Source organism: Genypterus blacodes, unplaced genomic scaffold, assembly GCF_046128005.1.
Source record: "Genypterus blacodes isolate CSIRO-AG114 ecotype Tasmania unplaced genomic scaffold, CSIRO-AGI_Gbla_v1 ptg000053l_1, whole genome shotgun sequence".
Lineage (NCBI taxonomy): Eukaryota > Metazoa > Chordata > Actinopteri > Ophidiiformes > Ophidiidae > Genypterus > Genypterus blacodes.
Window position 1 is genome coordinate 144,454 of NW_027466865.1, and position 19,980 is coordinate 164,433.

Genomic DNA, 19,980 nt, shown 5'->3' on the forward strand with positions numbered 1-19,980 from the left:
ATTTGCTGACAGTTCATCATTTATACATATTTTGCTCCACAATACATTTATATTGATTCAGTGCTGATTTAATGTGAATTCATCCTCATTGGCAACCATCAAGGAGTGAAACAGCGAACGGTTCTTAGGTAGGTTAGCATATCCTCTGCTCCTCCTTTTCGTTCCCTCCTCATTTTACCTTTCAAGACCAAATGTGTATTAAAAATGTATAACCAAAATGACAGCACCTTTTTACATTGAGTTATATAAACCTGGAACCCTCATCAAAGCAGCCCCGAAACGCAGAATGAAAAAAAAACATTACAAGCTTTAAGTTGCTTACAAGTTAGTATAAGTGGCATGTTCACAATTTATACATGACATATTAATATTAATTTGGAATTACTAAGGTAAGCAAAGGTTTGACAGCATAATTAAAGTCAAGTCAAGTCAAGTTTATTTGTATAGCCCAATATCACATACAATGTCTGAAAGGGCTTAACAGACCCACATCAGGAAAATTCCCGACCCAGTCCAAAGCTCTCAAGGAAGACGAGGAAAAACTCCCAAGAAAACCTAGATGGATAAGGAAAAAAGGAAGAAACCTCAACATGCAACATTTATGCAATAATTGGATGATATTTGTTAAAATCCTGTTGAATATAATTTGATTGTGTTTATATTATGAGGTATTTCTGTTATATTGTCTAACTACTGTACCTGTAGTGATAACTACACAGATCAGTGATAAAAGAGTAGAGCAGAGTGGAACAGAATGGAAAAGAAAAGAATGGAACAGAATTTAACAGAGTAAAGTGGTGCAGCAAAGTGGAGCTGCAAAGGAGAACAGGTTTTGTACATCCTTGGGACTGTCATGGCGCGCGTTCTCGTCAGCCAATCAGCAGCCTAGCTACATGGTGAGGTCACCAAGCAGCCAACTCCAGGAAGCTGGGAGTTTCAGATGACTGCGGGTTTTTTGTTACTTGGACTTAGCGGCACTTTTAAGAGTTTAAGAGCACAGATATGAGCAGCTAGTGAAGTGTCTTCATATTTGTTGTTTTATTTATTACTTAAAGAAGCCGCCCTTGTAGCAGGAACAACTTCGTATAAGCTACAGGATGTCAAAGTCGCCACACATCAGTAAGAAAATGATCGTCTCGGACCTTCCGGAGGATTATAGTTCAGAACTGCACAATGATCAAATTCAAAGGGTGAGTTTGGTTCACTCCACAATGAGCTACTGTGGATCTCATTTGGCGAGTTCTTACGTGACCTCTGAGTTAGTAGCCCAACTGCGAGGCGGTTGTGGATCCCGGTGTAACGCTCAAACGTGTGACCCGTCAGATTATGTGACTCTTAAGGGTCAAACCTAGAAGTTCTGCTGTCGATGGTGAGCACATCTACAGCGGACTGAACTCCAGCGTCTCTGTCAGGAGACCGTCGCTGGCTTAAAGCCATTTCTCCTACTTCCTGTTATTTCGATAACGTCTAGCATTTACAATGCGTTGGTAGAGGAAGTGGAGATCACTGATCGACCAGAGAGCCAGCTGTGTTGCCATTTAGCTGTGTTCTGCCGAGGAAGACTGGGGGGGGCAGGGAGAGAGAGAGACAGGTAGAGACAAAGAGAGATGTTATTGAGAAAGCACAGTAAAAACAACAGTTTTTTGTATAAAATGTGGTTATCTATCAATGATTATCTATTATCTGTATCTATTATCGATTAATATCTGTTATCTATTATCTGTGTCTGTTATTGTGTTGTTAGCTGTTAGTGCAGATGGCCACTGTGGGGACCAAGTGTAAGTATGAAACATTGAAAACACAGAACAAATGGTGTTCGCTCTTGATCCAGTGAGGTCAATACTTTCAAGGGAAATAAGGAAAAAAAAACGAATCTTTCATCTTTATGAGAACATCTTGACTTACATGCATGCAGCTCTTCATGGCCACAGGGCAGAGGCCGCACACGCACACGCACACACACACACACACACACACACACACACACACACACACACACACACGCACACACACACAGCTCTGTAATCAGTGAAACATTTTTTTGGCTTCTAGTTTATTAGTTTTTAGAAATGTTTAATGTTTTTGTCCAATAAATAATGACCCCTGTGATGAGGTGAACCATTCACTGCTCCTCAACTGCACTCGAAGCTGCTTTATTAGCTCAGTGTTGAAAGATTTGAACAATTTAGGTGTCAAGTGTTGCCATTTTAACAGATACAAATCATTCCTGCAGGTTCTATAAACTCCTCCGCAGCACATGAACACAAAGGTACACAGAAGTTTGTTTAAACAGCTCCATTAAAAAGCGAGACCCGGTTCGCCATCAAACCCTATGAGTTTGAAGTAGTTTGTGTCTTTTATAACCTTGTACTGAAGTACCTCACATTCACCCACACATACGCTGAAGGCAGAAGTGCATCAGGAGCAGTTAGTTGTAAAATGTCTTGCGCAACAACACTGACTCTCCAGTCTAGGAGGAGCCTGGAATTGAACCGGGAACCTTTTGCTTCCAAATCCCAGATAACCATTCCATCATCCTAGGCCCCTTTTCATGAAATGTGAAAAGTTTGTTCTCTTTTTTTCTCTTTTTTTTATTCAGACAGGAAGATGCAGGGAGTGGGCGCTTAGACAAATGTTATAAATTCAATCTTTTTTCAATTTATGACAATTCAATCAAATAAATCTAACTAGCATAAAAAGCGTGTGTGTGCAGCGACAAAGTTTATTCAGTGTCTGTGAACACTTGAATTTGTAAGACGGTGGCCCTTGACTGAGCAAAGTAACTCAGTATTGGATTCAGAAATAATGGTTCTGTCGCATGCTGCAAAGAACTCAAAGAACTGTTTGTTTCTTTTGGCAGTCCTCGTTTGTTGATGAATTGGGTGTTTATGGGGTTGTTTCCCAGTGAGAGCGAGGGGAAAACTGCAATTTGGCCACATGTGATCAACAAAGCAGCTATGATTCATCTTAGTTAGTAGCAGTGTGAGGAGCTCTTCAAACCACTCTCAGTCAAATGCAGCACAAAGAGACCGTTAAAGACCAGAAAAACAATTAAAACAGTCTTATTTTATGATAACAATGTAGTCACTGCTGTTGTGTTTTCATCTCTGCTGACGTTGTACAAACTCGCATTGACACGTTCTCACCATCATGCTACTCAACAGAGTGACTGCAAACACGTGTCACTGCAGCTTGATACCCAGTCTGCTGCAGTTAGGTACCGTCGTGAAAGTGCAGTCCTTAAAGGAGGTGACCAGATAATTATTTTAAATTCTTTATTGGCCTAGAACCTTGTTGCTGTTCCACTGGCCAACACACTACCTACATGTTCGGTAATCATTGTTGAACAGATAGCGCAGACCCTCTTTCAGAGTTTTCCCAAAGGATAAATGCCTGATATTGTGTTTGATTGTTTGTAACGGCGCGTTGCTCTCCAAATTCTTTCAGACAAACAATTTCCTGCAGCACCTTCAGCTGGACGACGCGACGCTGATGGATGTGTCGATACGATTTCGCCGAGAGATGGATAAAGGCCTCTGCAGAGACACCAACCCCTCAGCTGCCGTTAAGATGCTGCCTACTTTTGTCCGCTCCACGCCAGATGGATCAGGTATGTAGGCATCCGACTAGCAGGTATCTCAGCTGGCACGCAAATCCTAGTTTGAATGCATTTCACGCCAGCTAAGGGCATGCGGGGAAACAGGAAATTAAATCAGTGTAACTTTAAAATAATGCACCGATTTTGCAGTTTCTCACCTTACAAGCGGACTAAAACTGCAGTATGGAAAAGGCTCAAAACATCACCAAACCCCTTACGTGGTGTTTTCAAATCTCCATATTCATACTAGTATCCTACTACAAGCCAGTTTATGTATAATTAAAAGTGAGAGTTCAAGTAAATATTGACATGTTTGCAGTATTAAAACTAGGGCCGCCCCTAAGGATTATTTTTTATTACATTTATTTTATTATAACAATAAATTCCCTCAAAAGAGATGTCAAACTTGTCTCATTAATATTTCAATATTTTCTTCAATCAGCTGCTCTTGAAAAAAACCAAATGTAAAACAAGGTATTCACAGCATTATTACACAACAAAAACATATTGCTTATTCAATTCAGGTATAAGTGATGGAGCGCAATCTGCAGTCCAACAACAAAAATAAATGAGGCAATGTGATATTCAAGTCACTTTCAGAAGAAATAACTGCAACCTCAAGTTTAGCAGTCCAACAAAAACTCATTTTACAGTCAAATTAGTGCAATTTCAGTAACACAAGAATAACTACAACTTTTAATCTGAATCAAATCTCTATAACACAAACACCCAAGCACATACACACAATCTCTCTCTCTCTCTCTCGCTCTCTCAAACACACAGGAAGAGACAGAGGAAGGGAGACAAAGATAAAGACAGAAAGACACCAAAAGGAAATATCAGTTGACTACGCAAGACCCTCTCTCTCTCTCTCTCTCTTTCTCTCTTACGTTGCTGTCTTGCTGCTGCCTTGACAAAGTGCTCCGGGATGCTTCGCTTTAGGTGTTCGTCCATATTAGGTGTACTGCTATGGGAAGTCCTTTCAATTTTCCAGAGCTTTATATTATGCGGTGTCTGTCTAAAATACTTATTGAAACCATTTCTGAGTTTTCTTGGTAAAACTTGGATTCCAGTGAAATTTGATGATTCTATATTGGAACCTGTGTGTCCATGTCATGTGTGTGTGTGACTGTGAGGCTCACTTATTGAAGCTGGCCTGATTGGTGTCACTGTCCTTTTTCTCAGTCTTTCTCACACTCTGACACAATGGGTGTAAAAATATACACTTACATGTTCACGCCTGTACAATCTGTACAACCTGACTCCTGTAGGCGAACACGGAGCTCATCTATGAACTTTTGACCGTTTCAATTCTTCCTCTCAACATTTCTTGAACAAATGTTTCCTCATTCTGGCTCACAAAGGTACAGCTGAGGAAGAATGTGAGACAGCAGGTTGTGAGGAAGAAAAGAGAGTTTGTCTGTTGAGTTGCCTCATCAGCCCCTCTGGTGCTGCCATCATGGTTGGCATGGAGCACTGTGGGTAAAACTCAAACACGTGAGCTGGAGGCACTTATGCCTCAAAATCCCATAAGTACACTGGCAGAATGTGAGTGATCAGCTCCTGGATGGACTAACAGGGTTTTCACTCCCATTCCACGGCTTAAACACGGTGCTGCAACTGTGACTGTCATCGCTGAAGCCAAAGAACCAAAGATACAAAGACTACAAAGACACTTTTCACAATTTAGTTTTTATTTATTTAAAATTCTATTGTGGTGTAGTGACAATGAGCCTTGGGAGCTAGAAAAAGGTTGGAAAGATGTATGAGAGCAATTACAAGAATGACAATTGTGTGCATGTATTGTTTTTTCCTTTATCTGAAGAAAATGGTGAGTTTCTTGCCCTCGACCTCGGGGGGTCAAATTTCCGGGTGCTCCTGGTGAAAGTCACAGCTAACGTGGAGCAGAAGGTCCAGATGGAAAGTCAAATTTACGCCATTTCTGAAGAGCTCATGAGAGGCAGCGGCTCAGAGGTTTGAGTCTCTCTCATTTGGTTTACACCCATACACACCTATACACACTAATGTGACAGCAGGTCTTACTGCGTATACACAAAACCTACAATGTTGTGAAGTTATTCCACACACACACACACACACACACACACACACACACACACACACACACACACACACACACACACACACACACACACACACACACACACACACACAGGCAGACACAGGTGCACCGAAAAGGACATGATATTTGGCCACAGACACTCGATAACAGAAACAACCTTTTCTCTCATTTGTAGTTATTTGACCACATAGCCGAGTGTCTGGCTAATTTCCTGGAGAAGATGGACATAAAGGACAAGAAGCTCCCACTGGGCTTCACCTTCTCTTTCCCCTGTCAGCAGACCGAACTGGATGAGGTGAGTCCCAAATCCAAAAATCCAAAATGACATACTGTACATGTGTAAATTTGCTCAGCCTCGTGAGCCAAGAGCAAAACAAAAGTCAATAAGATAACTTCAGACGGATTTCTGAACAAGTTCTTCTTAGTCAAAAGGTTCACTGTGTCTATGTCTCATAAAGTGATGCATCAGGGATTTTATAAAATTATATTCTGAAAAATGACCCCTAAACCAAGTCACTGACATAGTGAGGTTGATGTTTTGGAGATATGTGTCAGTGTGTAGCAGAGCCATCTTGTCCAATCTACAATGACATGTTGACAAGTGTGAGTAAGCTGATAATATTGGTTCTGTTCCATCTCTGTGTTTCCATGTGTGCAGAGTATTTTGGTGTCTTGGACAAAAAGCTTCAGTGCAAGTGGAGTAGAAGGAAAAAATGTGGTGGAGCTGCTGAGGAAAGCCATCAACAAACGAGGGGTGAGCTGTGTGATGTTCTCGAGTGATCCGTAGCTGAAAGCAGCGTGTGCAGAGAAATTGCTAGGTGGCAAGCGTCGTTGCGGTAACTGCAAATCTTCTGAATGGATTTTAAAGGCTTGTTGCAACTCCCCACTGAGAAGATAAGATGCAGCCATTGGCCATTTGGCTTTTCAATACAAAAAGTCTGACGCAGCTCAAAGCGGAAGAGAGAAAAAAAGGCATTTGAATTTAAAATAAGCAAAAAAAAAGGTGAAATGTGAAAGCATAATGTGAAATGAAACCCGGCGCTTCAATAATATGACAGTTGAGTCATCGTGAAGCAAGACGTCACCAACTCAAGTACAAACAAGTTACGTTTTTAAGTCCGTCTGTAAGTCGAATTTGTATGTAAGTCGGAAAAGTTACATACATTTCACATCTAGCTTTAGTTAGTTACTCGAATGTGGTTATAGTATATAGTATAGATGTGCCGTTATTCCCTCTCGGGCTGCCGAAACGCTGACAAAGATGCAGGTGGGTAAGTCCGGCGATTGTAACTCAGTTTTCTGGAAAATGTATTCTACAAAAGCCTGTGCAAACCCAGATTCACCGAAGCAGCCTGACAGAGGTTCTTAAGCCGTGTGGAGCTCCACCAGGCTGAGCCGCCATCGCCCTGCTCACCGATGACCTTGCTCCCACCATCAAAGAGCCCGTGACCTAGAGAACTGAACACGCTCTGTTGCTTTCCGACACAGTGGAGGCTGTAATGCTAAAGGGTTCTACCTTCAGAGAAATCGAAAATATGCTTTACAGGCCAAGGAAATGTTTTGGGAATGTCGTCGAAATGTTTTCTTGACAGCTTGAGACAGAAACGAAAAGGGATTGAAGTGAAAATATTAAGTTTATGTTTTTTAGATCTGCTGCATCTGGTGCTATGACACTTTGGAGCCTCTCACGCGATTTCTGAAAACCAGCAAAATGTATTTTTAACGACTCCTTGTTACCAGAAGGTGAAGAAGTTGGACTTGTTCAGCCTAAAGTGAAGTTTGTGATTCTTAACGTTGCGGTAAACAATTGACCAAGTTTCGCCTCCAGTGCCACAGTGTTTACAAAGGGGGCGAGTAAAGACTGCTTCATTTATTTTAAATGCACACAATTGTTAACACATACAATTAAATGTCATGGCAGGACTTTGACATTGACATTGTGGCAGTCATCAATGACACAGTGGGAACTATGATGACCTGCGGCTACGACGACCATCACTGCGAGATTGGCCTCATCGTTGGTGAGTCGAGTCTACGTAGAAGTGAAGCTGAAGTGATTGAGTCGCTCTTCTAAGAAACCAAGTAAATGGCTGTTTACACGCAGCCTCTTCAGCTGATTGAGAGCCCAGAAATGGACGGATCCTGCTGGTGCTCAACATCTAACTTCACCTCAATCAGCCGCATTGTTGAATCAATCCTCTGCTGCAGTTCTAGAGGTTTCATTTATACAGAAACCCGCTTCTGTCTAGGCATTGAAAGTATTCTATTCATACAAAATTAATAATTCAATAATAAGTCACAGTCGTATTAATATTTATGTTTGTGCTGAGGAAAATGTCACAGTAAAGAGGTTCAATGTTTAGAATTTGAATAGAGATGATTGGACTGAACTGATCGATGTTCCCACAATCCCTAATTGTGGCATCACTGAGCTGTAGCTGAAGCAGATTAGTTTACATCTCAAGCAAAGAGCCAAATGTGGAGGTCAGACGCCAGGTCATCAGTCATGTCCCCCCCCCCCTCTTTTTAGGGACGGGCACCAACGCCTGCTACATGGAGCAGATGCGCAACCTGGACGTGCTGGAAGGTGACGAGGGGCGCATGTGTGTGAACATGGAGTGGGGCGCGTTCGGAGACGATGGCGCCCTGGAGGACCTGCGCACAGACTTTGACCGGGACTTAGATGCCGGCTCCCTAAACCCCGGCAAGCAGCTGTAAGCATCTCCTTTTCCTTTAAACGTGCCAACTGGCGTGTTATTTCATGAGCACAGCTACTTAAGGTTCGTGTGACTTTGTGGAGAAGCGCACTAAATTAGTAACTCATTAGTAATCATCTTCTTAATTAAACATGCATCTTCATTTCTTCTTTATTTTCAACACTTGTAACACTTTTTTCTAAAACTGTTTACAAGCCTCTTCTCGCCCTCGTGGGTCAATAAAAGCAGAGAGAAAGCAGTTTCACTTAAATGGATTGTTATTTCAAACAAAACAACATTTGAGGGATGGACAACTTTTTCCTGCAGTTTTGAGAAGATGATCAGCGGGTTGTACATGGGGGAGCTGGTGCGTCTCATCTTGGCGAGGATGGCCAAGGAGCAGCTGCTGTTCCAGGGCCGGACGACGACGGAGCTCCTCACCACAGGACACCTGACGACCAGCTGCGTCTTCGCTATTGAGAACGACAAGTTAGTTTGTTTGCTTGTGCGTGTGCGTGTCTGTGTGACTGGGTGCGTGGCTTCCTGTAGCCAGTTGTGTCTGTAGGAACCCACTTGGATGATGGACACAGACACGATCAGCATGTCTGAACCTAGATACTCACATTTAAAGCTTAGATGTGCTGTGAGGCTCAATTTCTAATATCTACTGTTTGGATGCAATATAGGTTCAATGGCGAATGAAAGTTCCGCTCTTATAAGTGAGCTCAAACATAAGAACTTAATTGAATTCATCAACCTCCTGCATAATGAAAGCCTCTTGAGCCCTGCTCTCTTTTTCTTCCTCTTTCGAGTACTGACATCACTGAGTCAAAGGGCTTTTTCAAGGACGGCAAGATAAAGAAATTGGGAGTTGTCTTAAAGCAGTACAGTGTTAATAAGTTTGAGAGTTTGGCATTTTTGCGTAATATTCTCATTTGCTCTTTGCGTGTCTTCTGGACTCTAAGGTGTTGTGCTTTACCTGCAGTGATCGGGAAGGTCTGCTGAGCGCTGAGAAGGTGCTCCGCAACCTGATGCTGGAGCCATCGTTGGAGGACTGCATAGCCACTCGGAGGGTGTGTCAGATCGTATCCACGCGCGCTGCTCACTTGTGCGCCGCCACTCTGGCCGCTGTGCTCCGGCAGATCCGGGACAACAAGTTAGCGGAGAAGCTTCGCACCACGATTGGAGTGGACGGTTCGGTCTACAAGAATCATCCACAGTAATTCATCTTGTACACCCTCACATTCACTCAACCACATGAAAAAAGGAGAGATAGATATATCTGAAGTGGCCGCAACATGTCACAGGTTCAATTCCCTATCGTCTCCCTGTTTCTCAGGTTTGCCAGAAAGCTCAATAAGATGGTTCGCCGCCTTGTGCCCGACTGCGATGTACGTTTCCTGCAGTCACAGCAGGGCAGCGGGAAGGGTGCAGCCATGGTAACAGCGGTGGCTTTTCGCTGGGCCGCCCAACAAGCCGAGCGACAGCGTGTCCTCGACACCCTGCGCTTAAGCCGCGAGCAGCTGCTCAAGGTAAAAATGCGGATGACGGAGGAGATGGCGAGAGGCCTGTGCAAGCAAACACACGAGCAGGCCAGCGTCAAGATGCTGCCCGCCTACGTCCGGGCCACGCCAGATGGGACAGGTAAACGCCTCAGGCCTTCACTTGACATGATTACTCTGAATGGATCAGGCTAATGCCAGTATTTATCCTCGTATATACTCTTGTGTCCATCACTAATAATAATCATAATGGGGCCGATTTGATAGGGATAAGTTCAAATAGTCAATAATTGTAGGTTCTGGTGCTGTGAGCTATAATTTTGTGTATTTCCATAATAATTTTATATTTTATACTATTTATTAACATGACAGTGTTAACAATCCTCCCACCTGTCCGTCTGAGATCTTTCATCCTCCTTCTGTTAGAAAAGTTGATCTCCTTCACATTTTTTGTGGGGCACAGTAAATCCATAATTCCTGCATCTTCCTCTTCTGGTTTCTTGATGAGCGAGCTGCTCTATGACCTTTGTGCTCATCAGAATGTGGCGACTTCTTGGCTTTGGATCTGGGTGGCTCAAACTTCAGGGTGCTGCTGGTGCGAGTGCAAAGTGGAAAGAAACGCAACGTGGAGATGCACAACAAGATCTACAACATCCCACAGGAGACCATGCAAGGCACCGGAGAAGAGGTGAAGCACTGAACTGAGCTGCTCATTCTTCTCTCTGCATTAGGGAGGAAGACGTCCCACAAAATAAAAATGGGAAAAGACTTTGACATTTGAATAACTTTCTTTGAGTCAGACGTTTAACCTGAAAGAACTCATAATGTAAAAGCAAGAGAAACATATTCAAAAGAGCAACAGCAGCAACATTTCATGCTTCAGGAACATCATTTAATATAATTGGCAAAAGCAAAAGTGCTGTGCTATAGCATCGCTCTGAGGTCAGTATTCATTTTTTAATTGCATATCACAAAGGCCACATTCTGAGGTTTGTTGTCTGAAAACTTGGTCGGCCTTCAACAAACCTCTGACTCAACAGGAGCGTGAAATGCACATTGTTAAAGGAATAGTTTACTATCACACATTCCAGTTTGTTAGCAGCTTAAAACAGCTAGTAAGACCTGCCGTTGACCAGCTGTGCGATCGATAAGCAGGATGTGTGTGTGTGTGTGTATTTGTGTTCCAGCTGTTTGACCACATTGTGCAGTGCATTGCGGCTTTCCTGGAGCACAGGGGCATGAGAGGAGCATCCCTGCCGCTCGGGTTCACCTTCTCCTTCCCCTGTAATCAGAATAAACTGGACCAGGTAATGATTTGTTTTCAAGCTCTTCTCTTCTTCCTAAACTCAGTTTAATGAACTGCAGCTGTGGTGGGATTGTGCAGGTATATTAACCCCCTGCCTGAACGCTGAAATGAGCATCGATCCCACTGCCTCTCAAAATCCCCATAATAAAACTCAAAAGTCGAAAAGCCAATTTAGTCGTGGACTGTGTGTTTGCTGTTGTTTTCTAACGATTCGTCCTCATCTGTCATCACGGCTGCAGGGCATCTTGCTGAAGTGGACGAAGGGTTTCAAAGCCAGCGGCTGTGAGGGGAAAGATGTCGTTGTGTTGCTAAAAGATGCAGTCAGACGCAGACAGGTTAGTATGGGCACACGCACACATACACACACACACACAAGCACACACACACACACACACACACGCACACACACACACACACACACACACACACACACACAAAGAAATGTACAACTTTAATTTCAATAAATTGGCTCCTTGTTTGTGTCGGCAGCTGTGCCTCAGTGATTTATTTTCTAGTGAATTAAAGTTGATTCCTCGCGCCCCTTTTGTAAACATCCTTTATACTTTGCTGCTGCAGGGGAATAAATAGAAAAGATAGATAGAGATCGGTAGATAGATAGATAGATAGATAGATAGATAGATAGATAGATAGATAGATAGATAGAAAAGAAAAGGGAGTCTTTTGTTGACGCATAGTACACGTGTTTCTATGTATTAGCCTCAGGGAGGCAGTAGTCGAGTGGGTAGAGCTTCCGCTTAGGATGTAATGTAATATATATGGTGTTTGCGAAGTGATCTGCCGGTCTGAGGAGGGGATTGTGATAACAGGGCTGAAGTTCTTCACCCCTGCACTAGACAATGTGAACATATAGCATTGTTGACATGAACAACAGTTCCAGCGTGTGCTCAGAATGTACGCGTTCCATTCGCTTATTTAAGACTCGTCAAGGTCCATTACTTTGAGCACTCAGTGTTCCGCAGCAATAGTTCATTGTGTAGCCTGAAGAAAGAGTATGAGCCACATTACATTACATTACATTACCACCCTTCGCAGAGGGGGGAGCAATTGAGGGTTCGGTGCCTTGCTCAGGGGCTTGACCGGCAACCCTCTGGTTCCCAAGCGAAAGCTCTACCCATTGAGCCACTGCCTCCCTACACATAAAACATATAAGAGCTCTGACAAATCAAAGGGGGTCTACAGTACATCCTGAAGGTATTGCTGACTCAGCCGAATCAAATGCTGAAATGAATGGTGTTTCTCTTATTAGTTAGAACTGCCAGCCTGTTTCTGTTTCCAGGAGTTCGACTTGACTTTTGTGGCTGTGGTGAACGACACAGTGGGAACGATGATGACCTGCGGCTACGAGGACCCCAACTGTGAAGTGGGACTCATTGTCGGTAAGTAACACGATTCTCTTTGGCTTAAAAACAATAGAAGTTGAATTAAACCAAATGTAAAAGTTGGTTTCCCACTCGTTTCCCACTTTACAAAGATGTTTTCCTTGCCACTTTATTCAGGCACAGGCACAAACGCCTGTTACATGGAGGAAATGCAGTACGTAGATCTGGTGGACGGCGATGAAGGACGCATGTGTGTCAACATGGAGTGGGGGGCGTTTGGAGAACAAGGCGAACTGGATGACTTCTGCACGCAGTTTGACCACATTGTGGATCAGTGCTCCAACAATCCCAGCAAACAAAGGTGCCAACTGGGAAGAATGTAGTGGAATAGAGAAGAGCAGATAAGTCGTCGTCTGCTGCACGAGTAACAACGGTGCCAAGAATAACGCCTTGTGTATCTGTGTCTGTCTCCCTGAGGTATGAGAAGATGATCAGTGGCATGTACCTGGGGGAGATAGTGAGGAACGTCCTGCTGGATTTCACTGCAAAGGGTTTGCTGTTCAGGGGCAAACTGTCTGAGCGGCTGAAGACTCGAGGCATCTTTGAGACCAAGTTCCTGTCACAGATCGCAAGGTGAGCGAGACAGACGAGCCCTCGACGTCGCTTCAGAGCCCATGTGAATTTTAGATCAGATTCAGATTTCGTTTTATTGTTATTTGCCAGGATATTAGCTCCAGCAACAACAATACACTGGTATTGTTAGTTATTTCCATCAAATTGTTCTCAACCGTTGTCTCAATGTCTCCCGGGTGCATAATTGCTGTGATTGTCTCTCATCCTGAAGTGACCGCCTGGCCATGCGTCAGGTCCGCTCCATCCTGCAGCATCTGGGTCTCACCAGCTCCACATGTGACGACAGCGTCCTGGTGAAGGAGGTATGCAGCGTCGTCTCCCGTCGCGCGGCCCAGCTGTGCGGCGCTGGCCTCGCCGCTGTGGTGGACAAGATGAGAGAGAACCGCAGACTGGAGCAGCTGTCCGTCACAGTGGGAGTGGACGGCACGCTCTACAAGCTGCACCCTCAGTAAGAGCAGATAATGACACGCCGCAGCGTTTCCTGTTTTTCTGCCATAACTACAGGGATTAGGTTTTACAGAATAAAGAAACAACACTGCGGCTTCTGAAGTTTAGTCAAGCTCACACAATGATTTCCGCAAAATGACGTCACACTTATAATTGCTACAGCTAATTAGAAAGTAAAGTTAAGACTCAGAGAGTGGGGGGATTGAACAGCTGCTTTTGCTGCACAAAGAGATTAGCTCTCTCCTCCCCCTCCTCTCCTTCTAATGTATATAGTTATTGTAATGTTGTTTCCCAGTAACCTTCACAAACAACAAGACAAAACATTGTTTTTCACAATCATCTCCCATCCCACGTGGAATTTGCTTTAACCACACACTCGGCATTAAGCCATCCTCTCTATCCTATTCCGAGCCATTGTGTACAAAGAACCCAGTGCATACAAATACATGCTACTTGGCTGAATAGAGTCTCTATAGTCTCATGTAACTGGTTGCAGTAGCAGTCATTTGTTAATTAAATCGATGGATCACAGAATCGTTCAGGGCGATCTTAGGTTTGTCACCAGCACCAGCACAATTTCTGTCCACTCCATATGAAACACATCTTACATTTTAAGGCCCAAATATGCAACACGTGAGCATGTCATAGTCGCAATAATAGAAGTAGAAAAACAGACAGATGGAGTGTTGTTGCTCTGATGTGATTGCTTCATGCGTGCTGACACTGTCTCTTTCTAACTCCCTCTGCCTCAACAGTTTCTCCAGCATCATGCAGGAGACGTTGCAGGATTTGGCCCCGCAGTGCAAAGTCAAGTTCCTCCAGTCGGAGGACGGCAGCGGCAAAGGAGCGGCGCTGATCACGGCGGTGGCTTGTAGGATGAAGGCCAACGAGTAGTAAGTTCCAGTGACGGCGTAGAAGAAGAGCGACCAAGGACCAGCCGAGGTGACCGTGAATAACGGACGCATAGTAATCACTTATTGTTTGATTTTAAAATCTTTTGTACAATTAGTTAATGACATTGGTGTGAGTGTACACAAAGTGTGTGTGAATGTTTTGACAACATGTGCTCAGTAGATGAATAGATGACATTACTATTTATGTTGTGAGCTGATATTGAAACGTTTAAATTAAGTTATAGTTTGGCCTTTTTGCTGGAGGAGTCTTCAGCCTGTGTGACATGTTACAGTCGGTTGCTACGTTCCCTGGTTTTGTTTTCCTCACGCTTACTTCCACTACAGAATGATTTCATTTTGGCCCTTGACCTGGGAGGAACTGTCGGGTCTGTGCTACGAAGCCAGATCAAGGGGTTAAGCTGGCTAACTTCAGGCTCAAGTCAGATTTTTCAGTGTCACGAAGCTGACTCACTTCTAATCGCGCTCTGTTGCCATTACAACTTATGTCCGGCCTGGGGCAGCATGTAGGAGCCGCAGTTCGGCCGAAATATAAAGCACCTTTTGCCTAATTTGGAAAACAGCGTGACCTTTGAGGGGGTCTCTCTGGCCCCGCGCACTTTGCCGCTGTTAACAAAGTGAGCCGAGTAGCAGCAACGTGATACTGATTCAGCCTGACCGAGGGGTTTAGGTTTAGTCAAGCCAGCTAACACAAATAAGGCTGAGGTCTGTTCAGCTTCCGTCACAGCACAGACCCCTGGACTCCTGCAATTCTGTCCCGTGAGCACGAAAACAAAACCAGGGAGGAAACCTTTCAAAATCAAACCAAATCAGCACCTTTCAAACTTTCACTCTCGTTACATTTGCATTAGACTGTTTTCCTCTGTAATGCTGTTACTAGTTGGTCTGACTGAATCTGGCTTACACAGGGATTTCAGAAATGATTAAAGACCTGTCTACGGAAATGATTAAAGATCTGTCCTACAATATTTCATTTAGCTGACTTTTCCTCAGTTTTGCGCAGGGTAGCCGGTTCAAGGTCAGGTGCATCATATTTCTTCGTCTGTTTCTCTGTTTTTGCGTTCTCTGGAAGTCTCGTAAACCTTGTAGCTCTACGCCACTTTGGGTAGAGCTACAAGTCTTCTTTGGCAAGTATTGCTGTCGTGTTTGTTCATGTTTTAAAACGTATTCGATGTAAACGCAAACCTAGAACTCAGTCAATTTATCACCCTGTCTCATATTTTTACTAAAACAGATAACAGGAGAGTAAAAGAGTGATGTTTGTTAGAGCGCAGCAGTCGGCTCAGACCTGATTGATTGATGAAATGAAGGCCAAAGTGGTGCCTGTCGTGTCACCATACTGACAGCAAGGACAAATGATACAAAATACCAAGGACAAAGTACCTTCATCTAGAAAGACTTCAATTAATCAACGATACACTTCAATATTCTAAAGGAAACGGATATCACTCACCAAGCGGGAACATATTGTACACCGCGTTCCAAATTATTATGCAAATTGGATTTAAGTGTCATAAACATTTATTTTTTTGTTTTTCAATTATATTCATGGATGGTATTGTGTCTCAGGGCTCTTTGGATCATTGAAATCAATCTCAGACACCTGTGATAATTAGTTTGCGAGGTGAGCCCAATCAAAGGAGAACTACTTAAGGAGGACGTTCCACATTATTAAGCAGGCCACAGGTTTCAAGCAATATGGGAAAGAAAAAGGATCTCTTTGCTGCCGAAAAGTGTCAAATAGTGCAATACCTTGGACAAGCTCCAAGGTATTGCACTATTTTTAAACATTAGATATTTAGGGAAAATGTAAGCGTGATCATCGATCTGTGAAGAGATCTGTGGCTGATTCAGAGCGCAGACGGGGTCGTGCAGATAAAGGCATAATGAGGAAGGTTTCGGCCAGACAAATTCATCGAGTTAGGAGAGCAGCTGCTAAAATGCCGTTACAAAACAGGTATTTGAAGCTGCTGGTGCCTCTGGAGTCCCGCAAACCTCATGGTGTAGGATCCTCCAGAGGTTTGCAGTTGTGCATAAACCTACTATTCGACCACCTAAACAATGCTCACAAGCAGAAACGGTTGCAGTGGGATCAGAAATACATGAAGACCAATTTTCAAACAGTCTTGTTTGCTGATGAGTGCCTTAAACCCTGGATGGTCCAGATGGATAGAGTAGTGGATGGCCACCATGTCCCAACAAGGTCACAACAACGTCAGCATGGAGGTGGCAATGTTATGTTTTGGGCCGGAATCATGGGGAGAGAGCTGGTCGGCCCCTTTAGGGTCCCTGAAGGTGTGAAAATGACCTCAGCAAAGTATATAGAGTTTCTGAATGACCACTTTCTTCCGTGGTACAAAAAGAAGAACCGTGCCTTCCGTGGTAAAATCATCTTATGCACGACAATGCACCATCTCATGCTGCAAAGAGTACCTCTGTGTCATTGGCTGCTATGGGCATAAACAGGAGATAAACTCATCTTCCCCTGACCTTAACCCTATTGAGAACCTTTGGAGCATCCTCAAGCAAAAGATCTATGAGGGTGGGAGGCAGTTCAGATCAAAACAGCAGCTCTGGGAGGCTATTCTGACATCCTGCAAAGAAATTCAACAGAAACTCTCCAAAAACTCACAAGTTCAATGGATGCAAGAATTGTGAAGGTGATATCAAAGAAGGGATCCTATGTTTACATGTAACTTGGCCTATTAAGATGTTTTTGAAATAGCTTTTGATTTCAGTAAATATGACCTAATGCTGCAAATTCAACAAATGGCCATTTTTAGTTCTTTACAACCTATAAAATGTTTTGAAACTCTGTTGTGCATAATAATTTGGAACAGTGCATTTTGAGTTTCTTATTTCTAAAAAAAATACTGTTATCATTGGGAGGTTTGTTCAATACAATTTGAATTATACTCTAGCGGTTGATGACTTGAAAATTATACTGACTGTCATTTGCATCGACTATTTAGGAAAATCTGAGAAAAATATCACTTGCATAATAATTTGGAACGCGGTGTATATGATATGTTGAGGATTAATGGACCTGATGTGCTACAGAGAAGGAGGAACCAGGAATGAAACCACAAACCGTCTGATTTGTATACGAGCAATCTACCATCCTGAGCCCTGCTGCCCGGGCTGCAGGCGAACTAGTGAGGAAGATGAAACTTGTGGCCAGAGCCTGGACACTTGCCTGCTACATCTGGGATTCTGTGTGTTGCATCACAGACTACATTCATGGAACAAGTGTGTTTTTGATTTGTATAAATGTGTTACTTGCCCCTGCTAAGTGCGCAACACTAAATTCAATTCCACACTTTTAATATTGCGGCTTGTTATTTGCACAATCCTCCCTTCAATGCACAAAGGAGTGAAGCGCAGTGAGTGTGTGATGACATGCAAACTTCGCTTTAATGTTTGTGAGCCTGCCATTTTTCCGTGATATGACAACAATGCTCCGTTGGATCAGAATCAGAAGAGCTTTATTACCAAGTAAGTTTTCACTTACAAGGAATTTGTTCTGGTTGTTGGTGCGATCAACATATCGGAGCAATAAATGTGCAAAAACTTTAAATAAAACACAAAATTTCATTAATTAATTAGGTTAAATTAATTAAACATGCAAGTTACAAGGTACAAATGTGCCAGTTGTACAACAATTGGCAATTGGCCTTGTTGATAAGGCCCACTGCTGAAGGGAAGAAGCTGAATTTGTGGCATGAGGTTTTGGTCCTGATGGACCTCAAACCTCCTGCCAGAGGGGAGGGTTACAAACCGATTGTGTCCAGGGTGGGAGCGGTCGGCCATAATCTTGCCTGCCCGCCTCAGGGTCAGGAAGGCGTACAGATCCTGTACATCTTGTGTACATTTGTGTACATTTTGAAAGGTACAAGTAGTTGAAACTGATCAAAAGGTCAAATTCCTATGTGGGGGAAAATCCGTTTTGATGGGTTTGTTGAGAGAAATAGAGAAATCTGAGAGGGTGTTGCATATGTGGATTAGTGAGGAAGAGAGAAATTAAGTCATGAGAGCATTACCACGCGTTCGAAAAAAGATATGAAAACTACAGATGACTGCAAAAAGACAGACGGACAAACAGAGACCATACAGATCACACATCTCAGCCATACAGCCCCACAGAGACACATACACCCAAATACACACCCCCCCCCACAAGCCCCTGTACATTTTGACCTGTCCAAAATGACATCCTGCAAGCAACAAGCCGGTGAGTCTGCCAGTGATAAGCGGGTCTTGGGAGTGTCACCTCTGCAACCACTTCCTGAATGGCTTACTCCTGTATATTCACATTGTTGTTGAATCCTCGGCCATCCACGGCTATGGTGATAAATTACGACAACATGCTGACCACGCCACAAGCCAACATCAATGCCAGGCAAGCGCCTCGTCTGGGAAGAAGGAAGACAGCATGCATCGAGCCACAATGGCCCTGCTGCACACCATGAACCAAACTGGTGAAACTGCAGGTCTGCAAGGATTGACATGCCAGCAACAACGAGCACCACACGATGAGCACCACACGGTGGGTCTTACAACCAGACCCTCCCCAGGTGAATACTGCTGTTTCATCTGCCGCCAGCTGGACATTAGGCCAGAGATTGTCCTGAAAGTGGCTGGGAATACAGAAATCAATGTCTGATTGAGGGTCATGGTCTGATGAAGAGGACGTCTAGCCAGCTGCTGCTCCACTGATTACCTCCTCACCTTAAGGTTGTGCATCTCACATGACACACACACAATACGAACACAATTGTCACTTCCTTTCTGCAATGAAAACTCTGCTTTTGCATGCAATGAAGAATTTGCTTGGCAACCCTTTGTTCTTCCCGAGGCGCACCATGACGTCTTTTTAAAATACAAGTCTGATGTATGTAAAACTTTTCCTATCCTCACAATTAAAGTTCAGGGTGCTCCCGTTTCCTCTCTGGTAGGTAGCGGGGCCACATGCTCTGTCAATCGCAGGTCTTCCTGCCCTCCCTGTCACTTTCTCAGGTGGAAAACGAAGAAACAGTGCAAGATTTTCTAACCAGACCAGTACTATTTGAGCTTCTTTAGGGTAAATCTACTTCACTCCCTCTGGTGGAGTCAAATCACTGTCCGTTTAATTTGCTGGGTCGTGACGTCATGTGCGCGCTGGGAATTTCCCTCCTCTCCTGCCCCAATGGTCTTGCAGTCACCACAGCATCCTTCAAGGGTGTCCATTCCTCCCATGACCCACTACCCTCTCTTCATACATACAGTAAGTGGGCTCTTACTGATAGATCACTGACATCCTCATTACTGACCACTGCACACACACAATGTAGGAAACCTGACTTGACTTCCGTGACTGTTGATAAAGTGCATTGCACACCTCACGTCCACCGCAGCTTTGATGAAGAATATGCTGATAAATGGGTGCTAGTGTCAGCAGATCAAATACCTGGGACATATGTACTGG

General features: G+C 43.7%; 1 protein-coding gene across 1 annotated transcript; it reads left to right on the plus strand.

The window, feature by feature from the left end:
* Window positions 1-909: 909 nt before the first annotated feature.
* On the plus strand, window positions 910-15,487 carry hk2 (hexokinase 2). The gene is made up of 18 exons (XM_076150735.1): window positions 910-1,190; window positions 3,448-3,610; window positions 5,424-5,572; window positions 5,857-5,976; window positions 6,340-6,435; window positions 7,603-7,702; window positions 8,212-8,395; window positions 8,705-8,866; window positions 9,363-9,596; window positions 9,717-10,021; window positions 10,419-10,567; window positions 11,067-11,186; window positions 11,425-11,520; window positions 12,483-12,582; window positions 12,703-12,886; window positions 13,003-13,158; window positions 13,370-13,606; window positions 14,361-15,487. The coding sequence occupies exons 1-18, from the start codon at window positions 1,098-1,100 to the stop codon at window positions 14,497-14,499; spliced, it is 2,787 nt and encodes a 928-aa protein (XP_076006850.1). The 5' UTR covers window positions 910-1,097; the 3' UTR covers window positions 14,500-15,487.
* The last annotated feature ends 4,493 nt before the right edge of the window (window positions 15,488-19,980 follow it).